The sequence below is a fragment of the Scomber scombrus genome, chromosome 19, assembly GCF_963691925.1.
Source record: "Scomber scombrus chromosome 19, fScoSco1.1, whole genome shotgun sequence".
Lineage (NCBI taxonomy): Eukaryota > Metazoa > Chordata > Actinopteri > Scombriformes > Scombridae > Scomber > Scomber scombrus.
In genome coordinates, this window is record NC_084988.1 from 6,897,389 (window position 1) to 6,920,074 (window position 22,686).

General features: G+C 36.8%; 2 protein-coding genes across 4 annotated transcripts; one reads left to right on the forward strand and one right to left on the reverse strand.

Annotated features, from left to right (window-relative positions):
• Positions 1–899: 899 nt before the first annotated feature.
• On the reverse strand, positions 900–6,140 carry cenpo (centromere protein O). Its single transcript, XM_062440634.1, has 6 exons — positions 5,999–6,140; positions 5,716–5,894; positions 4,110–4,254; positions 3,703–3,974; positions 2,408–2,570; positions 900–1,120 (listed from the first exon to the last, which is right to left on the reverse strand). The coding sequence occupies exons 1-6, from the start codon at positions 6,018–6,020 to the stop codon at positions 1,011–1,013; spliced, it is 891 nt and encodes a 296-aa protein (XP_062296618.1). The 5' UTR covers positions 6,021–6,140; the 3' UTR covers positions 900–1,010.
• Positions 6,141–6,236: 96 nt separating this feature from the next.
• Positions 6,237–22,129, forward strand: slc5a6b (solute carrier family 5 member 6). 3 transcript variants are annotated; one of them, XM_062440619.1, is made up of 17 exons: positions 8,101–8,132; positions 8,262–8,331; positions 8,499–8,964; positions 9,073–9,138; positions 9,680–9,731; positions 9,821–9,888; positions 10,307–10,461; positions 11,025–11,165; positions 12,722–12,851; positions 14,405–14,493; positions 16,038–16,150; positions 16,244–16,314; positions 16,393–16,479; positions 18,698–18,870; positions 18,947–19,053; positions 19,780–19,901; positions 21,358–22,129. In XM_062440619.1, the coding sequence occupies exons 3-17, from the start codon at positions 8,617–8,619 to the stop codon at positions 21,502–21,504; spliced, it is 1,869 nt and encodes a 622-aa protein (XP_062296603.1). In that variant the 5' UTR covers positions 8,101–8,132; positions 8,262–8,331; positions 8,499–8,616; the 3' UTR covers positions 21,505–22,129. The 3 variants fall into 3 exon arrangements, with proteins under 3 accessions (XP_062296602.1, XP_062296603.1, XP_062296601.1); XM_062440618.1 differs by lacking the exons at positions 8,101–8,132; positions 8,262–8,331 and adding an exon at positions 6,237–6,460; XM_062440617.1 differs by lacking the exon at positions 8,101–8,132 and having other exon boundaries at positions 8,142–8,331.
• Positions 22,130–22,686: the final 557 nt, after the last annotated feature.

Here is a 22,686-nt window from a genome sequence, read left to right on the forward strand (position 1 = left end):
TTGAGGAATGTGTCAATGCACAATTACCAACAACCCCATCCACTTTCCTTTAAATACAATAGGCTATTCTTTTAAACATACTGAGGCAGCCATAGCAGCAAACACACCTGTGTGACACAACACTCTGGGGGAAGGTGCACACATATCAGGCAAGAAAATGGACATCCTTTGATTTAATGTAAGAGTGACTGCATTTTGGAACTCAAAAACATGCATTTCTCCCTCTAGTATCTTGTTTTATAATGGATCGACTCTACAGAAGACCTGTGCTGCAGAGAGAGCTGAGAGTGTTGAACCAAAAGGAGGACAGAGATCTACAGCATAAACTAGACATGCTGGACAAACAGCACAGGTACACTTGCAAAATGCTTCAACAAAGAAGAGACCTGCTGATAAAAGAGGTGAGAAGAGTGGCAGTAGTAAAAGTTTGTGAGGCTAAAGCTACAATCGGCATCGCCATGAAAGAAATAGGCCAACGCAAGAATGCAGAGACACATTTCAGGGGCGTTCACACATCTGATGGCAGGAGATTGTTTTCCAGCAAGAACCAGTCTGACGACCACGGATGTGAACCGGTGGAGCCAAGTCGGTCGATATCGGCACCGCCACCGTCAGTCAAGACCTCGAGTTCAGTGAGACACAGAAGAAAAGTCCAGAGCAACCTGTCTCTCATGCAGATGAAAAATATCGCAGCTATTGACTCAATATCAGAAAAAGAGCTGGCTAGGCAACAGCAGAAAGCCCGAGAGGAAGTGGAGCAGCAGAGACAGTTTCAGAGGGAAGCTTTACGTGAGAGAGTGGCAGCATTTATTGAAAACCTCAAGGACAAAAGTCAGATTGAATTACTTATGCAACCTCCATAGAGGAAGTTTGGAAAAACTTTAAGCTGTATTCTCAATTCCAACACTTAAAAAACGTTTTTTTGTTTTCAAACATTTAACTGATAGTGTTTTATTATTAACAACACAAAGTAAGTATGTACATTAAACAGAGCCTCCTTTCTGAATAAATTAAGCAATATTCTCCATCTCCTTCATGGTTAACAAAGCTTTGTGCACAGGAGTCTCCATCAGAAGGCTGCAGTTTTTCTTCCACTGAGGAGAATCAGGAAGCTCCTCGTCTGCAAGAAACCGTAAAAGTTGGAGTGAAATGTGAGAGAATAACAGGAGGAAACATGTTAGAGAGAGAAATATTCAAATAGTTCAATATGTAAAGCTTCTGTGTCACGTTAACAATATTTTAATATTCATATTTAAGTTCTTCTTGTATACTGAATGTTTTTTTAAATTTCTTTTATCCTTTTACTTTCTAAAATACTGATCTATAGTTGTGTTTACATTTATTTATATTATTGATTATCTGTTAGTTACCTTACTGGTTATCTGTCCACAAAGTGAAAAATGTCTGACATGATTTCCCAAACTGCTTGTTTAGTCTAAAACGCAGAGACGTAACCCTAACCCTTACAATAACATTGTTCTGTTATATGTACTTACTGTATTAGAGCTGCAACAATTAGTTGATTTGTTAGGTTGTAAACTACTTAATTATTCGCCAACAATTTTGACAATTAATCATTTTGAGTCTTTTTTTATTTTATTTAAAGAGAATATTTTTCAGATTCTCTGATTCCAGCTTGTAAAGTTATATTTCCTGGTTTCTTTAGTCCTCTTTGACAGTAAACTGAATATCTTTTTAAGGTGGACTGTCGGTCGAGCCAAATAAGACATTTTAAATCGTCATCTTGAGCTTTGAGAAACAATGATTAACATTTTTCAACATTTTCTCACATTTAATGGACCAAACAACTAATTGATTAACTGAGAAAATAATGAACAGATTAATCGTTAATTGAAGTAATCATTGCAGCTGCAGTTACAGCTCTGTACTGTATTTGTGTTATTTATTTTTACACTTTGACCACCAGGTGGCGGTGGCTTGTGTTGGATTATTCAGAGCTGTACTCAAAGTCAGCTGCAGGTGTTGCAGATATGAGAGAGGTGCAGTTTTGTACTTTGCTTCAGCCTTTATTTGGCCTATTTTTATTTAATTTATATATTTGTGGACAATCCTGAAAAAGCACTGGTGAGCTGTAAAGACTTGTCCAATATCTACTATCTCCCAAAAACTGCCTGAAAGCTGCTCCATCAACACCTCAACATCTGAGCCCCGTAAACCTTTAAGCACTTTGTTGATTGTTGCACTACTTTCTTGTTTTTTATGTTTCTTCTTATGCACTACTTCCAGTTTCTTAAATAATTTAACAAAACAAGACTTCTGTCTAGCAGAAAGTATCAAATGAAGTACTCTATTGCTATCAGCATCACTTTAAAAAGGTGCTGGTATTGTAAATTGTTTTAAACGATGCCGAGCCCGAGTACACATACATATGGTATAAGAAGCCTACCTTCGCATTCAAAGCTGACTCGTGTGGGAAGGCATCTGGTGTGGTCCATATAGTCCAGCTTGCAGAGTACTGAAGTGTTTTCTCTCGGCACAGTGACCATCAGCACCAGTTTTGAACATAAAACATTACTCTCCAGCACCTCAACGGACTTATGAAACAACTCCTATAAACAAGCAGGAGGACAAAATCAGTGTGTTTATTCTCCAAAAAACAAATTACATGCATGTCATCCTGCAGCTAGATTACAGTTATAATAAATACTATTATACTGTTATATTATATACTATTAAAATAGTCAAGCATTTCTGGGCCCGCAAACCCTTAAGTAGTATATAAGGAAAAACTGAGCATTTCTTTGTCTTTAAAAAATCTGCAAATTGTGTAAAAAACATGTAAAAAATATTAATTGTTCAGTAAGATTCAGAAATATTTTTACTGCTCCACACCACTAATAATGATGTGTGATCTGACAATGTGATTGGGTTACTTAATAATATAATCAGAAGTATTTTGATTTTATTCTTTAGTAAAATTGAACCAAAAAACAAAGTGTTGAAGTATTAAAAATGTTAATTGTATTGTTGTATTTACTGTTTCAGCTTTGACAATAAAGTTAATTGTTCAGACATATTTACAGCCTTCGTACAATATTTATGTCACAATACGTTAACATCCAAATTTGAGGGATACTTGTCCCAAAAAAAATTATATAAAAGTATTTTCTCATGTAGGCAACAAACAGCTGTTAAATTTTGATTTAATCTAACTCACGATGTCAGTATTTGTAAAATCCTACAGCTTGGATCAGCCCCAATATCTGATGCAACTGTCCGTACTATCTGTATTTAATGTGCAGCGGTTTTGCCACACTACAAAGAAATGACTATGATTTATCATGCAAAACTGAAATGTCTTGATATTGTAGAAGTAGTTTAGTTATGAAAAAATATTCCAGCACTAACAACAATCAACACCAAACAGTGAAAGATTATGTGACACTGGAATAGTATAAATCATGATATCCAAATTTGAGGGATATTTGTCAATTTATTATATAACAGTATTATATATGTTCAAACAGCTGATAAAGTCTTATTTAGTTTAAACTCTTAAATACTGATATTAGGATCAGCATTAAATAATGGCCCTTTTTATCATTTCATGACAAAACGGAGCCCACCCTCATATTAAGAGGGTAGTTTCACAGCACTACCTCTACCACAGCTACCGACAAACATCTCTCAGTCATTGTGAAACATTATACAACTGGGGGGAAAAAAGCAAAAGTTTGGCACCTTAACAAGCTTGAACTGCTGCTTGCGACTGGAAAAGGCGTTGAGATGTTGGCTGAGGGTGTTCAGAAAAGCCTTTATGTCTGTCTGCATGTGGCTCTGCTCGGCGATGCTGTTCAGGGGGATGAACGGGGGGATGTTATGGCGACTGATCCTCAGAGTTGGCTTCAGGTCAATCTCCAGTTTGTACGTCTCTAAGTAAGTTCCCTCATAGGCTGTGGCCAGAGACACGCACACTCCTTTACCTTGACTAGTCTTTACGATGTCGTATCCACCTGATAACACCGTTGAATGAAGAGAGAGAGATGGTTAAAACAGACTGATAAAGAATTTGAGACATTTAACGAAACTGATCACTATTTTCCAACTAAAAAGAAGTTAACGAATGCATGACAACGATGAAACAATACCAACGAGGTGATGAGCGTGCAGAAGGTCTCTCAGTTGTGTCTGTCTGGCCATCAGCCGCAAAATTTGTGAGTCCTCAGAGTCGTCGTCCATTTCCTCGTCTTCTTCACACGGTTTATCCAGAGACATCCGCAGTTTCTGGAGATTCTGTGGCAGAACGATTTAAACAGCATCAACGTCATTAGTCAACAAAGAAAAAAAAGAAGTGCAGCACTGAAGATAAAGTGAGTGACACACAGGGTGACCTTTCAGGCGGCTCACTGAGAGGCCTGAACAGCACTAACATTAATACATATAGTAGTGGTTGGTTTCTTTCATTGCTGTTGAAGAAGTGGGTGATATCCAAAATCCTCTTATCACAGTAAACTCAATTTTAGATCCAAATATTAATATAAATCACTGTGAGGCAGTGATGAAAAAATCAGAGATGTTAAATTTAACTTTTTGGTCATTTCTGACGCTTTATTTTTAGTCTATTCTCACTGATATAAGATATTAAAAACGACTGTCAGTGCAACACAATAAAATGGCGGAGCAAAACCATTCATTACCTAATACAACCAAAAGTGAAATTACTAAAGCAAAACATTTTCTTAAGTATATGGATGGTTTAGTTATAATATGTGGGTCAATGACGTATAAGGATTTTCAACAACTCAATTTTAGAATAATAAAAACAAGCATATCTAATGCAGTAGTTCAAACATTCAGAATGTTGTGTACCTGACAATTCATATTACAATTTGAAAGTGATTTTAGTGGGGTTTTTTCAAGATTAATTGGCACTGGCCTTAAAAAAAAGTCATGTGGTGCGACCATGATTCATCTTGAAAGATCTTATATAAATAAAAGATCATCATTTACAAATACTTAGTTTCCAAACACTTTATATTACTGAAAACTTGTAAAAAAAAAAAAAGATGTGAAGCGTGTTAAGTAAATTAATCTATTTCAAGATGAATCATGGTCGCACCACATGACTTTTTTTAAGGCCAGTGCCAATTAATCTTGAAAAACCCACTAAAATCACTTAATTTCAAATGTATAATATGAACTTTCAGGTACACAACATTCTGAATGTTTGAACTACTGCATATGCTTGTTTGTATTATTCTAAAATTGAGTTGTTGCACATCCTTATACGTCATTGACCCATATACAGTATATATTATTTGAAGGTTGTTATGCAATGGTTTTACTGGTCCGGCCCTCTTTAGATCAAACTGGGCTGCATGTGGCCCCTGAACTAAAATCATGAGTTTAGAAATAGAAAGAAAAAGAAAGCTTTATTGTCATTATATTTAACATATAATGAGATTACAGGTGCCACTCCATTTGTACTTTTAAGACAATACAAACAAGACAACCAGATAAAAACAAGACACACACGCAGCTAAAAAAAGATGACATAGTAGAAGGGTATAGCACTTCATAAAATCAGTAGAATTAAATAGAATAAATAGAGTTTGACACCCCTACTCTAGTCTAGCCCAGAGGATGGGACTGAGATCCAGCCACCATAGTCTCTCAAAATGTTGTGGGAAACACTATGATGCCTCTTTTTGCTGTGGACTCCACTTTGATAACCCTGTCTTGAACTGATCTCACCTGGTGTGCCTGTATCTCTGCTCTCAGCTGGTCTCTCTGCAGGATCAGCTGCTCCACTTTAACCTTCAGCTCCTTCACATGACTCTGCTGCTGCTGCTGCTGCTGCTGAGGCTGCTGCTGAGGCTGAGCTCTGTGGCTTCTCGCCTGAACCTCCAGCAGACCCAGTTGACTCAAAACACCTGAGAATAACAACAAAAAATACTCACATGAACGACAAAATAGTAGCATTTAGCATCAAAACAAATAACTTTACGAGCTGATGGATAAGATAGCTGAGAGTTACCTTTCGTGGACGCTCCCTGCATGTTTCCCAAAGTCACCTATAACCTTATTTTATTGTTTATAATGTCGCTTTTCTTTGCGCTAAAAGCAAAAACAGACTTTTTAAAAATTTTGGCGGCTGCTCCTACGTCATCACCCACGCAGCTTCAACCCCGGAAGAAGTCTCAAAACAAACTGCTTACACGCTAACCTTAGATCTCGCGAGATTTTCTGTGTGATCGTGTGATACCATGCAGCAAGCTACAGATTAGCCCTTATAATAGGTTAATTTAACACTTTACGAACACAGCAGGAGAGATACAAACATATAAGTCGATCCTCTATAAAATGAGCTCACTGTACATTTACTTAAGATGTTATTTTTAGGCATAAATACGTAGTTTGTTGTTGTTGTTTTTTTAACTAACGTGGTGCTCTTGAATGTCTCTCAGTAGTCAGCATGGTGTCAACCTGGCGTGTAAAGGTGAGCCTCACTCATGTTGTTTCATCCGATATAACCTCACCACTGCACTGCATTTTCACACCTGTAACATCACATTGAGCCAGTTTATTTTTCTGTTTATATTCTGTCATAATGAGCAAAGTTTTAAGCAGCCTCACTTAAAGGTTTGAGGGTAATTTGGGTGCAGCAGCTTCCTTTTCCTTACACAGTTCATATTTTGGGACATTAGTGCATGCATACCAGCATTAGTTATTCATAACTGATATAGATAGTTAGAATTACTTAATCTGTGTGTGCAAGTGTATACAAATTCACTGTAAAAAACAAAGTCTGTAATATTCCTGATCTTGTTCTTTGCAGTAATCTTCAACAGTTAGTTTATTGTGACCTTGATGTACTTTGTGCAGAAGTGATAACATTCATCATAATCGTTTATTGCTGTGTAAGTTTGCACATACAAAGATTTGGTTTGGTGTTGTGTTGCAAAAAATACAAGCACCATAAAATACAGGTGAAGTCAAAAAAAATTGTAAATACCAATTATATAAGTAAAAAATATCTAAGTGAGAAGAGTTTTTTAGTTTTTAAAATATTGCTATTTGTTTTAAGATGTTGACCAATAATGTTCACATGTTCACAGAACAAGTGCAACAGTATAAACAATACACACAAATGTAAAAATACAAATAATTGTGTTAATGTGAAGTGCCATTGATGTTCAGTGTTACAGTTTCGCAGATGATGACGTTTAATATGACGTCTAGTGTCCATGGATGGGTCCATGTCCATGTTGACTGACAGATCACAGATTAACAGAAAATAAGTTGGCTGCAGGTTTCGATTCAAGATTTTGGACACTTTTGATTAGTCTGCACTCATTGATATAAAAGGGGGTTAACACAATATTAATAAAAGTGTTTTGAATGCACCACAAACTTCATAATGACCATAAGGGTGAATCAAAACACCTCTAATTGCAGACTGTTTTTAAACTTTAATACTAGTAATTAAGTCATTTTTCAAGCAGAAATGCCAAATATTCTCTAGTTAAGCTTTTGTCCAATGTGGGCATCTGCTGCTTTTCTCTGTTTTGTTTCTTTTTGGTTTTTAACTGTTAATCAGACATTTGAAGACGTTTACACATCATCTTGTGCTCTGGAGAATTTTGATGGAGATTTCTTATGTTTGTATTTGTTTACATGTTTATATTCTTTTGTTATGAAATGTACAATAGCAACAAAAAAAATTAATTTAGAGAATAATTGTTAGATTAATTGTAATTTTTAGTTGCTGCCCTAGTTTAATAGTTAAAGTGATGGTTAATGAATACAAAGTAAGGACTTTTTCCTCAATTATTTTATATCAAAGATGAGACAAAAGGATTATTAGTTGAAAATGAAATTTTTGTCAGTCAGCTAATTGTTTAATCTCTAATTATCAGTGTCTCTCTTGTTTTATAGTGTGTTTAATATAATTTTGTTTCCTTGTGGTTAAAAACAAAAAGCAGTAACTGCATAATTTGAGAAAACATGTTTCAAACTAAGTTTTTCTTTCCTGCCGTGTTATTGCAGCCTTAAAGAAAACCTTGACCTTCAGACATTGATTGCTGCTGTTTGTCTTTTTAGTGAAGCATGCACATAGGCAGCAGATGGCAGAGGGACAGTAAACCTCCCATTTACCAAACCAGCAGTCAGTATTTTTGGATCAGCACAAGCAGGGGAAAGTTGACACTGAGGTTGTGTGACCTCAGTTTCTGTATACACCAAAGACTGAAGGTTGCCTCGTGTAACAAAGCTTTTCTGCTGCAAATATTTCAGGTCAGGGGATGACACAAGGCGGCAGTGACTTCACCTTTATCTGGGAAGTAACAGAAATCTGTAAAAGCAGCTCAGGTGGGACAATCAGGGTGTTTAGGTTTGTTTGTTTGCATGTTAGGCCAAGTTATTTAGTTATGATAAAAGCAGCAGGCTACAGTTTCAGATTTCAGCAAAAGCATGCTATCTCTCACATGCACAGATCTATTTAATCAGTGTTTTCAATTTGCTGCAATTTCTTCAAGGCTGCTGGACCCTCCTGACTGATGGGTGTGGACAAAGACATTTCCCTCCCGTCTGATTGTGCAACGGGGCGATATCAAAACTTTCTCCAACTGCAGCGGGCATTCAAAGACAATCAGGATGGACCCGTCCAACCAGAAGCACTTCACTGTTGCAGACTATGTGATATTTGCCATCTTGTTGGCTGCCTCTATGGGCATCGGGCTGTACTACGCTCTGTCTGGTGGCCGCCAGCGCACCACACAGGAGTTCTTGTTGGCAGACAGGAATATGCACTGTCTTCCTGTTTCTCTGTCGCTCATCGCCTCATTCCAGTCGGCCGTGGCGATCATCGGCGTACCCGCAGAGATCTACACTCACGGTACTCAGTACTGGTTCATCGGCTGCGCTTACATTCTCGGCCTCTTCATTCCAGCTCATGTTTTCATTCCAGTGTTTTACAGATTGCGGCTCTCCAGCGCTTATGAGGTGTGTCAGAGCTGCTTTTTTCCCCCAGTCATATCCAGATTTATTTAAATTCATATTTGAGGTGTGTTTTTGTCCTTCATTCAGTTCTCTCAATGTTTTGTTTCACAGTATCTTGAACTGCGATTCAGTAAAGCAGTGCGCATCTGTGGAACTCTGACCTTCATCTTTCAGACGGTATGTGCAACTTTCTACACAATAAATTAGGAATGCACCAAACCAACTTTTTCTTTACCAATACCAACACCTCAACCATCAGCCAATGGTATAGAGTATAAATCTGATACTAGTGCATCACAGTCATTGTGATCATTTTTATGCAAAGTAACACAAATCCAAAGATTGCTGTGGGGTTAAAAGCCAAGTTTGCTATCAGCTGTGACTTAATCAATTAACCTGACAGCAGGAAACACAGACTTCTGACATTGATGCATTCATAGTTTTCAACATTTTGCATTAATTTTCCTTTCTTTACAAGAGTTAGATGAGAAGATTGATACCACAACATTTGTGGAGAGTGGTATAAATTTTCTCATTTGAGCAATAAGCAAATAAGTGTGTTTCCGAAATGTCAAACTATTCCTTTTAATAAGGTTATTGTTGACCTGATACTTATCCCTATAATAAAGCCTGAAAAATAAAGAGATTTGTCAATTTATTCCCTTTTAAAATGTTAAGCAAATAGTCACTAATTTTTTTTTTACTTTTTTGACTACAGGTGATCTATATGGGAGTTTGTGTGTATACTCCTGCCTTTGCACTGAATGCAGGTATGCAAAGTCATATTCAGCTTTGAGCCAATGTGACTATGTTTGATTAGTTGAGATCTGTGTTACAGTGTATCTTTGTTCTCCTCCAGTTACTGGATTCGAATTATGGGGAACAGTGCTGGCCACTGGACTGGTATGCACATTGTACACAACACTGGTGAGAAAATAAGAATCATGTTTATAAAGCTAAAGTTGATGTTGATGTATTTGAATGTTCATAGCTTACTGATCAGCTTTACTGCACATGCAGGAAAGGTTCACTCTGATTCACTCCTCTCAACTCTTCATTTTTACGTGTTTGGTGCAGGCCTCAGGAATAACTTCATCTCATTACAACATTACTTTTCAATATCTAATAAAATAATCAATCAAATTACTCTTTGTTTTGCCAAAAATGAAATATATTTAATGTGTAAAAAGTGTAAATCTTACAAGGTGATAATTACCACAATAAATAAACTGTAGAGATAATACGCAATAATATGAAGGTAAACTACAAGTGATATCTACCATTTTAATAAGTGTTTTTAGCATTTATCAGATTCATTCCCGTGTGTCTCATCTGCTCCTGACAGGGTGGGTTGAAGGCTGTCATCTGGACAGACGTCTTTCAGACTGTTGTGATGTTTGCAGGGCAGCTGGCCGTCATTGTGGTGGGAATACAGAAAACTGGAGGCGTGTCTGAAGTCTGGAGGAAAGCCCAGGAGGGAAACCGTATCTCTGGTCTCGAGTGAGTCCGTAGTTTGTCCACCAGTATCAGGAACAGCTGCTGAAAAATCAATCTTCAAGCCAATTCACAGAAAAACTGTTTTTCTTTTGGTTTTCTTTAGTTTGTAGTCCTGTTGGTGGTTTACACAAATCTCCACTTATTTTCTAATTCTCCAATTAAATTTGATGATGTCTGAATTTGCCTCCAGTTCCCAAAAACACATACTACAAGTCATTTGCAACACTCTTTCTGCTCACGACTATTTTTTAATTCATCATAATAATATTAAGGATATAAAAACAAGTAGCTGCAGCTTTTTATTCAGATGCTACAGCTGTTAAATTCACTGTGTTGCACAACTTCAACCAGTTGGGTCAAGTTTACAAACAGTGTGTCATGATGCTACAATGGTTATGCATAATATACAGTGAATGCTAATACATATACACTGGATCAAGTGTAGTTCACTTGTTTGTTTCTATTAATGTAGAAAAATGTGTTATGTTTTAGATAACAGTGACTGCGATTCTGGTAAAGGTCTTTTCTGAAGGTACTAAAGTGTCGTTTTTGTTTCTTGTTTTTAGCTTAAATCCAGATCCTACAGAGAGACATACCTTCTGGACTCTGGGCATTGGCGGGATCTTCCTCATGCTGTCCCTTTATGGAGTGAACCAGTCTCAGGTCCAAAGATACATCAGTGCCCGCACAGAGAAAGAAGCTGTCAGGTACAGTAAAGTTTCATAATGAACATTGACTGAACAGGAAACAACAAAATGTGAGAGACAGCTTGAACAGAAATGAGCCTGTACTACAAGTACTACAGTCTACAGCACCTGGGGAAAATTTTCAAAGAATGCCACAAGTAACAGTGAGGGGTGCAAAATTTTGTGTCACTGCAGTTTTTTTTTAAATTTTAGTTGGCTTTTTAGTAATACTGCAGATGCAAATGAGCCCTGCTGCAGTTCATCTGATATGCATAAAGTGCCACTAAGTAAGATATGTTGCCAGGTTGTTTTAATCATGTCTGCAAAGTAACACAGTACGACAGAGACCTTCTGAACTATACCAACTGAAGAGATCAACAAAAAGATAATTGTGGGATATTTTGGTCAAACTTTTAACCTCTTTTGAATAGAACAGATTAAATGGGCTGTTGTCTTATTTTTGTTGTGTGTGTTACTGGCTGCTTCCCTGATATCAGACTGGCCTGGAGCAGCTGCGAGCCATTTAAAGTCAGCAGCTCCTCCTGTATTTTGTGCCTCTGAAAAGGAGCGCCTTAATGTACATTTTGAATGAGTAAATGCCCAATTTTGAGTCACATTTTAACACCACAAAACCCTTTTGACTGTTTATTGCATTAGAAAGGACAGAGAATCCTGAAGTCAAGTCAGTTTATTTGTGTCGCCTAATGTCACAAATCATACATTTGGAAGCTTTACAATCTGTACAGCGATACGACATCCTCTGTTCATAGATCCTCAATTCTGATAAGGAAACACTGCCTAAAATGGGTTAAAAATGGAAGAAACCTCAGGAAGAGCAACAGAGGAGGGGTTCTTCTTCCACAATAGACATGCAATAGGTGTTGTGTGTGCAGAATAGAACAAGAAATACAAATTACAGAAATACAGCATGGACAGATTGACAAAATTATAATGGATTTATAACATCTATATGAATAATGTGATCAAGAGGATGCCGAGCAGCTTCCACGTGCCTGAGCAACATGACATCTGTCACCATGGAGACTGTATCTTCCATTTATATGACCCGTATTGTTGCTTTACATATTAGCATAAGTCCCTGCGTGCTCTGCCTTAAATATTTGTACTATGATTAATAATTTGCTTACATTGTCCTTAGTGAATAGGCCATTCTCTCTCTCTCTGCGTCACCGGCTTCATTATAGCAGAATACTGGCACCACCAACAGAATATCCGGTTAATTCGAGCTGTGCTAGATATCTAATGTCACATAGGGGCTTCCTTGAAAACACCTTCTTTGCTGCACAAGAAGCGTAACCACGGATATTTGATGGTTAACAAGATAGCGCAGTTGGAGGTTATTAAGTGTCTCCATCATATAATGTGAGCAGTTTGTTTTTCATCTGTGAAATGTTACACTCACTACATATCATGGTCACAATCAGGTCATGTTTATCAAAGATGTGCTTATGTGGGAAAAGATAATATCAGGCAGTGTATCAGTAACTTTCTAAAGGTATTGGTCGGGGTATAATGCTGACACCACTTTAACTACGCTCCTGCCTGTATTCATACAGGTCTTGCTACATGGTGTTTCCCTCCCTGCAGCTGGCTCTGGCTATGAGCTGTGTGATGGGACTGGTCATGTTTGCACGTTACTGCGGGGAAGATCACTCCGATAAGCTGGGCACCTCTTCCAGGGATGCAGTGAGTTTTTATTAGGGATTGTATTTTCAGGCCCGATTCTGATACCATTTCTTAGTAAGTCGAGGAGGCCGATAACCGATACTTGCAGCCTATATTCAATCTAAAGCAATACAAACCCCAACACAAGACTGCCTTTTAATGAGCATATGTTTAATGAAATGTTTCTTTAACATGACATATCTGAACAATAAACGCGGTAACCTGTATAACCGTATACCCTCAAGTACGGTGTCTGGAGTGGCTCAATATAGACTAACATGAGCACAGTGACTGACCTACAGCTTCCAAAACAGAAACAATGTAATGCCGTTTTTCCAAAATTGAATGGACAGCAGGCAGTAAACTTTCAAGATAGCACTGAACACTGTTAGCCGTAGCCTACTAATTATTAAAATTAAGTTTGGTCTGTCAAAAAACAAATGCATCATATTATAGGTGTGTGTGTGTGTGTGTGTGTGTGTGTGTGTGTGTGTGTGTGTGTGTGTGTGTGTGTGTGTGTGTGTGTGTGTGTGTGTGTGTGTGTGTGTGTGTGTGTGTGTGTGTGTGTGTGTGTGTGTGTGTGTGTGTGTGTCATTTTCAACCAAAAGCCCTGTAGAGGAAGGGACTACAGTGCTCTTAAAGGCAACACCCAAAGTTGAGTCAACGACTTTGGTGGGCTTCTAACTTTAAGTCGTCACTCCGTTAATTATGTCGGTTTTTGTGAAATAAATGTGTGGGAGGAATAGGGTGTGGTCACATAACGCTCACTAAAATCTATGGCTGTTGCAGGATGCGTGGTGTGTGTGTGGGAGAGAGAGAGACAGGGGAGAGATTACATTACAGCGTCGACAGGCTCTTCTTACTAACATAACCGAGTTTGTTTTATGCTTGTGGTTTCTCTTAACTTCCTAACTTGGAAAAATTATCCATGAAAAGTTATATTGCTGCTCATGTGCACACACCCACTCCCTGAGTACAGTGCTGCTGCCGGCGTGAGTCGCACTGTGCCAGAGAGAGTGGTGGCTGCATCAGAGGAAGAAAATTCTCTGATGATTTAAGCTAAAAACAAGTGAGATAATACAGAGCAAAGGCGAGACTGTATTACTTCAGAAAAGACCTTTACTCTAACAGAATCACAGTCACTGTTATCTAAGACATAACACATTTTTGTACATTAGTACAAACAAACAAGTGAACTGCACTTAATATAGTGTATATGTATTAGCTAAAAAGCTACAGTATGGCAGCTCAAGAGGGAAATGTAGTGAGTGTATAGTCCTGCATCAGTCCACTGTGAAAACTGTGTCCTTGATCCCCAAGAGATTAGTGGCATGAAAATTGAGTTTATACTAAGTTATGTAAATGCTTGCACTGAAACATGAAACTGCAGCAGCATTAGTATTTGCATATTTTACACTATGTTCCTCAAACACATTTGGCTTATTATGTAAATATGCTGTCCATGCTGGTATTGGGTTCTGATACATACTTGTTTCTTACTTCATGTGAACAATAGTTATATAATAATTATTCAAACTTAATTGAAGTTCAAAGGAAATTTGTGTTTTCAACAGATGGTGATATACTTTGTGATGGATATGTTGCAAGGTCTGCCTGGGTTGCCTGGACTCTTTGTTGCATGTTTATTCAGTGCAGCTCTCAGGTATGTGACCCTCCTCAGTGTCAGTGTGTTATATTTAATTTACTGTCACAGGACTAAAGGAACAGAAAATATCCACATTAGGGAAGCTGGAACCAGAGAATTTTGGCATTTTTTCTTTTAAAGTACTGGAAATGATATATAGATTATCAAAATTGTTGCCGTTGCAGCATTTAGACGTCAGGCTTAAAGTCACAATGACGTGGCATTTTGAGATTGTCAAGCTTCCTTAACCCTTACATACTGTTCAGGGTCTAATTTGACCCATTTTTACATTTGAGAGAAGGAAAAAACACCTTCAGTCATTTTTGCCAGAAATGTGATGATTTATCTTAATGTGACCCAAAATATACAAAGATGGAAATATTTCAACTTTCTTAAAATGTTTATGTGCAGCTGATACACGTTTTGAGTGTTCGGCTATAATTTATTCCAAAAAATTCAAAAACTGCCATTAAAAAAAAAATCATGTATTCACCATTCATCATCATCATTTATTGAAAGTGTTATGTTCTCCAGTGTTATTTAACATTGGACCATTATATAGTGTGATTGTAAATTATTTTAAATGTTTTCTCCATCAACAAAAAGCATAAAAACTAAAGAATAGACTCTCTTCTCTCTGAAAGCTTCATTATGTATTAATCACAAATGTATTAATGACTAATTAAGGTATTCATGAATGATTTGTGGTACCAGAATTATATATTGTTATGAGTGGGTAAATGCTTGAACATGAACAGTATGTAAGGGTTAAATTGAAACCTCAAAGTATGAGGAGCTATGTAAGTGTGACCTTTTTAAACAAGTATGATGATTAGTTTGGGAGAGAAGGCGCCGGTTCTTAATAATAAGGACAGGATCATAGAAATGTTGCATCACCTGTAATTCCTCTCTGTAAGTGAAAAACAGCCAGCAGGCTTTTGCTCAAATAGTCAAATACGCCTGTTTACTTCCTGCACGCATGTCAGCACAAGTGTACAAAAGCTGTTTTTAATTTAGGGTTAAAGTGGTGCTATGGTCCTGTTTGACACCCAGGCCTGCCATCATCATGATAATAATCACAAATAATAGTAACAATAATATTATTATTAATAATAATAATAATAATAATATTATTATTATTAGTATTATTATTATTATTATTAGCCAACCCAACCGGTCAAGGCTGCCCACCTAGAGCCTGGTTCTGCTTGAAGTTTCTTCCTCTTTAAAGGGAGTTTTTCCTCGCCGCTGTTGCTTGCTAATGTTGGGTCTCTGTAAATTAAAACAGTACAGTTTTAACCTGCTCTAAGTGAAAAGGGCCTTGAGATAACTTCTACTGTGATATGGCACTATATAAACAAAAACTGAAGCAAACAAGCTATTTATTTATTGATAATAATAATAATAACTATAATAATACATTTTATTTATATAGAGTGCTTTTAACAATGCTCAGACATTTTACAGAATCAAAGACAATTAAAACAATAAAAACCATTCAGAATAAATGAAAACACTAAGAGTTTGAATTATAATTGTTTCTTCACGCTTCACCTGTGCAGCACCATCTCGTCTGCCTTTAACTCTCTGGCCACGGTGACGATGGAGGACCTCATCAAACCGCACTTCCCAGCTATGACAGAAGCCAGAGCAACCCTGCTGTCCAAAGCCTTAGGTCAGCGCTCGAAGCTTTTTATTTTAAATTCACCAATGCACGACATAGAGTTGACACTGTAATGAACTTTGAACTTATGTCTTCATCAATAAGCTATGTCCTACGGGCTGCTGTGTCTGGCCATGGCGTATCTAACTCACCTAATGGGTGATTCAGTTCTTCAGGTAAGCTCATGCCTGTTCAAATTATAACCAACATTTCTATCTTAATATGCACTGACTCTTATTATGTTTTAACTACAGGTGGCCTTGAAAATCTTCGGGATGGTCGGCGGTCCTATTCTCGGTGTATTTTGTCTCGGGATGTTCTTTCCGTGGGCCAACTCCACTGTGAGTCAAACCTCATCAAGGAGCTTATTGGTCCACTAAAAGGATGAGTTGCGTTGTTTAGGCATGCGACAATAATTAAAATCTTGATATGCCGTTGCTATGCTTACTGTTGATAAAATTATCATGATGTAAAATATTGTGTTCATGATGATTAAATTATGAAATAGAACGAAATACCTGGATTACCTTAAACATTGATCTGCTTTAAAAGGAAATAATCATCCTTTTTTTAACACAACAGGCATGAAGTTCATAAAAATGAGGTATCATATCACTTTCAATCAAATCAGTCAGGCAGAATTATAATTAATCTTGAGCTGCGACTAGCCATTATTTTAATTATTGTTTAATCTGTCATTTTTGGGGAGATTAATTGATGTCTGAAAACAGTGAAAGACGCTCATCACATCCTTTTTTCTTTGCTCATAAAACGGCAAATCCTCAAATTTTAAGAAGCTGGAACCAAGAAATATTTGGTACTTTTCATTGGTAAATAATAATAATAATAAACGTACTAAAGCAAATCTCAAAGTGCTACAAGGTAAAAGCATCAAAACAAAAGACACAGATAAAACTAACATAAAACATCATGACAATAAGAATATAAAGGTTAATAAAAAGTCAAAGGTTCTGCTTAAAAGAAATGTTTTAATCAACTCTCTAAATTGTTTAGGTTCATCTTTAGTCTATGGACTATATGATCAATTGACTCGTGTCAGCCATTTGTGTGTGATATATATATATATATATATATGTATGTTCCCAAGTGGAAAAAAGTGTGTTGGGCCCAAGTGTCGAATACAACGGCATATAATATGGACAGTATAGTACGCCACCAAAAAGATACATGCAAAACACAATAAGCAGAGGGATGGAAGGGTTGGTGGCTGTGTTTATTTATTATTATTTATTATTTACTTCTATGACTGCTGTAAAAATAAACAACTGCAATAGAGTAATTAAATTTAGACAGTTGGTTTTGTTTTTACTGGCATATGTAAAATTTAATATATGGGTCAGTGAGGTTTTTCTGTGTCCATGTGGTTTAGTCAAATTTAAATTGGTTAAAAATAAACTTGCACACATTCTTTTTTTGTGGACTTTCTGTTTTTAAATCCATTTTGAGAGGATATATTAGAGGATTATGGCAAAAATGTAACCATAAAAACTAGTTTGGCATGATCTTACATTATAACTTTTTTATATTAAATAAAGTTAAAGGTTAATAATATCAGGAACCATTTCAGTTTGTTTTTTTAAAATTAAGTAATTAAGTACACGTAAATACGGTGTAGGTGGATAAAATATTTTTTATTTATCATTCTTTTGTGTTTACACCATTTGACAGTCTTTTGGTTAAAAAAAATGGCTCGAATGTCATTTTAAATGACATAAAATACATATAAACAAATACAAAATGTACATTTTAACAAACGTGATGCTGCTTTTAAAGTCCGCGTAAAGTAAGAATTAATATGTGTTCTGAGTTTGACATACTACACAAAAGTGTGTTGTTAACCACCCTGCCAAATTTATGAAATTAGGCTTCAAAGTTGTGTCTTTTTCTCTGCTCCCAAACGCCGTGGGAGTGCCCGCCGAGTCCGCTGAAACCCCGCCCCCTACCAAGTGTCACCTGTCACCTCTACCAGAAACAGGGACGCTAGGTCTAAGAGCTTTCTGCTGCTAACTCAGCTGCTACCTCGGCGCCTAACTCAGCTGCTAGCTCAGCTAACTGGCTAACTGTAGACTGTAGTAGTAGTAGTAATGTGCGCTGAATGTATTTATACCTCTACAGCAGCAGGGGCGGGTTTATGCCATTCACCGCCACGTTACGTAACGCGGCGGTGATTTTCAGACCCGCCTGTTAAATCCAGACACAGAAATCTTGAAACACAGTTTGTGAAGCCTAGCTCCACAATTCAAATCTAAATGGTTGAAATGCTTTTTACACCTTTTTTAGAAATACATTTATGACCTATTTAATGTGCTTAGAAGAAAATGTCTGAATTCACTTTATACAGTCTTTAAGACAATTTTTTGAGATATTATTGACCAACCCTTATTTGTCACTGACCCATATACCATGTTGTCCACTCCAGATTTTAGCAGGACAGTAATGTAGACGCATTTTGAATCCTCCCTCAAGTACAAACAGTTAAAACTGACCATCACCCCCATCGGTATCTAGTAAGTTTATTTTGCCATGTTGTCGTTACAGGGCGCATTGGCAGGTTTGGGGGCAGGTCTGGCTGTGGCTTTTTGGGTGGGAATCGGGAGCATCATCACTCGTAGCTCCGGCGCCAGACTGCTGCCACCCGACTGTAGAGCCATCCTTCTGTCTGACAACACGACCGCTGTCGTTCAGACCGCCCTCAGCAATGTCACGCTGAGGTATCAGACATGCAGAATATGAAGATGTTTTTTTGTGTGTTGTTGTATCAGAAGTTAATTGTTTCTCTTTCTTTAGCTCGCCGTCTGGACTGAAAAGATTTTATTCCTTGTCCTACATGTGGTACAGCGCATTCAACTGCCTCACAGTCATTATAGTCGGCCTGATCATCAGTTTTCTCACAGGTAGGCGAGTTCTCGAGTGGTCTCTGCAATCCAGCACTGTTCTTTATAACACATTTTAAAAAGGTAAAATGGACTGTGCTTATGTAGCGCTTTTCTAGTGTTTTCGACCATTCAAAGTGCTTTTTTTACACTACAAGTCACATTCACCCATTCACACACATATTCACACACGATTGGGGCAGCCATCGGGAGCCCAAGGACACATCGACATGTGGACTGGAGGAGAGTTTAAGGTTATGTTTAAGAAGTTTATTGTCATATGCATCGTAGAAACACGGAGGTTCAGACAATGCAATGAAATTCTTACTTTGCTGCTTTCCTTATACACACAACAGTAACACATACATTCAACAAACACATGACAAAAAGATCCACACAACAATAATATATTAGAATTAAAAAAAAACAGATAAAAGACTAAGAAGAATCAAATTAAGTTAGGTTAAAAAAAAATTTAATTAAATTGCAAAGTGCATGTGAGTCCCTCTGTGTCCTTCAAGTCCGTTATAGAGATGGCTGCTGCATCACAATCTTTCATATTGCAGCTAAACGGTACACTAAAATATGTTTTAACACACTTACAGAATCTTCAGTTCAGTTTGACAATATGATCTGAGTTTCATGATTTATCTATAAAAGAACTACTTTCCTTTTTTTTTTCAACTTCATTGAGTAAATGACAGTCACATATTTCTTTTTCTGTTGTTCTGTGTTTCTGTGTGTTAGGTCCTATGAAAGAAGTGGATTTGACACCGGGCACGCTTTATCCTTTGTTGGGGAAACTGCTGTTTTTTCTACCTGAGCGCCTCAAAAAGAAGCTGTGCTGTGTGACTCCTCAGGGACAGACCGTAAGTAAAATAACGGAATCACAGAATGGGTGAAGATGTTTGAGTTCCCCTGAATGACTGCAGGTATAAAACTAAAACTTAAATCGTATTTATTTTAATGATGTAATAATAAGTAAGCTCTGTTCTTCATTATTTCCCACCAAAATTAGGAGCAGCAGTAGTTGATTATTGCATAAATCATCATATTGAAATATTTTTAGATTACTTGTTCCAAACATAAAACTGAAGTTGACAACGCACTATAATTTACACCCTGATTACAACCTCAGTTTTACCAAAATGAAATCTGCTCCCAGTTTATGTCAAACATGTCTGATTATTACAACTTGAATCTGAAGTTACAAAAATCAGCTGTTACATTTTTTGGGTTTTTTTTGGCTTTTAAAGAAACCAGGAATATAACAGGGAAAATCCACACCATATGGAAATGAACAAGGGGGAAAAAAAGAGGAAGCAGGTCATAGATAGATTCATTCAATGACATCCACACAATAGGACGCTAAAAATGACACCGAACGATGCCTTTAAAAATACATATTTATGCACAATCTGATCTTTCTAATATGATGGATATGTAAATAATCAATTTCTTCCAGTTCTCAAGAAATGTACAATTATTCTGAATATATATATATACTGAAATATACGTCAGGTTGGGAATTTATCTTGGAAAGGTCCAAAAAATCCTGCAAACTGTTGATCACGTTTCAGTCCTCTACAGAAAAGATCCAAGTCACAGAAAAAAAAGCTTTCACAGAAATCTCACAATTACAATTTAAGCCTACAGAATCATTTTAGTTTATTTTTGAATGCTCTAAAGTAAAATATTACAATTTGCCCCTATGAATTGTGAGTATATGTATAAAATAAATGCAAATAAATATGTTCTAATGTTTGTTATGTTAGAAAATGCCCTTTTTAAAAAAAATATTTAATTACATTTTGTTGTTTACTTGTTTACAACCGCTGGCATACTGCAACACCCGCGTATAAAAACACCCTTGAGGCCCTAGAGAAAACACTGCTTCTTTTACTCATGCAAATAACAATCACATAAACATGTTTTCACTTATTTGCATCTAACAGTTCCCTCATGAATTTTACTTCATGCTTCCTGCTTCCATTGTCTTGTTTTTTTGACGGGCTGATTTTTCCTGACTTTACATTTTTGACCTGCACATCATATATATATTTAATATTGTATTTATTATATTTTACGTACTGCCACTGCACAGCATTTAACTCAATTCATTTTGTAATTTATTTCGCACTTCACTTGCTGCAGCCTACTCCAGGCTTTTTAATTTATTTTTATACTTGCTATTACCAGTATTTAAATGTCACTGTTTAACCTGATGTGTTTGATGCTTTTAAGTTAAGTATGAGCAGCTGAAACACCTTCTTACTCTGTCTTTCTATAAATGTACGTTTTTATTTATTGTTTTTTTTTTTTAAGCTCTCACCACAACAACAGCAGCCTCCACAACACAAGCAGAACAACGGACTGACCGTCCCACAAGACGACGGGTCATCACAGGAGGAGACGGACAGTTTTCTCCCTGACAGTCACACACCTTTTGTGGAGCATGAAACAGCTGTTTGATATCACAGGCTGTATAACGGTTCAACATTTTGCACTTGCCTTTTTTTGTGATGAAGAATGTAATTTCAGATTCAAAACTAGATCAAGGCTAAACATCATTCAGTCAGCACTAGAGTTTTTTTCTTTACCTTCTGACATATCTTCATGAAAAGACTGAATGCTGCTGAGCTTAATAATGCTTTACAGAATGTTTGGCAACTTAAGATGTGCAATCACTGATTTGCATATTTCTGTATGCATGTAAAGAAATACTGCACTATACTGTTATTTGAGAATTCTTGAATATCCCGTTAACAGAGAGCGTTTTATACCGGTGTTTACTTCATATTTGACTACTGTTTAGCACTACTGCAGATGTATGGGTGGTCCTTGGTCATACTCTTGATGACATGACTCTTGATGGTGCCTCGCTTTTTATGAATGTACGAGTGAATTTTGTTTATTTGCCTGAAATACTGGAGACTTAAAGATTTTGTAGGTACTTTTTGCATTGTTTTGTTGTCATATACAAGTTTTGTACACCTGAAAAATATTGAAAATCAAAGTAGTTTCTACTGTTGAACTAACTATTGTTTCCCAGGTTAAGAATTAACATTCACACTCAATTAAATCATGTAACATACAACTTTTCGTGTTTTATTAATGTTTGATAGATCACCTCATTAAGTTTTGTGTATTTGAAAAGATGTCGATTTGCACGTGTGTCTAATTCTTCAGGATTTCTTGCTCCTACAGCTATATAAAAGTCATGCATGGTTGATAACTTGTAACAGAGCCCAGTATTATTCAATCTGACCATTTTAAGAAATACAGCTACTGAAATACCAATATTTCCTTCCCCCCCCCATCAGTGGGCAATTGGGTGATATAACACTTAAATTATCAATTGGAAATTGGTGAATACTTGGCATCTACTACAAAATGAGTTAAAATTACAGTCACTGGTTTCTCTGTACAGGTTTAAAGCTTTGATGCAGGAAGTCTGTACGTCATCTCTCTGCCACTGTCAGCGGGGTTGCTAGAAAATTATTTTATGTCTCAAACTGCTACTGTCTCTCCGTCCAGTTCTAGCAGTGGTTGTGGTTTTATTCATGATTTTATTTTACTTTGACACGGTGTCTTGGCTTGGGCACTTTTGCAAAAGAGATTCTTAATATAAAAGAGTTTCTTCCTGGGTATATA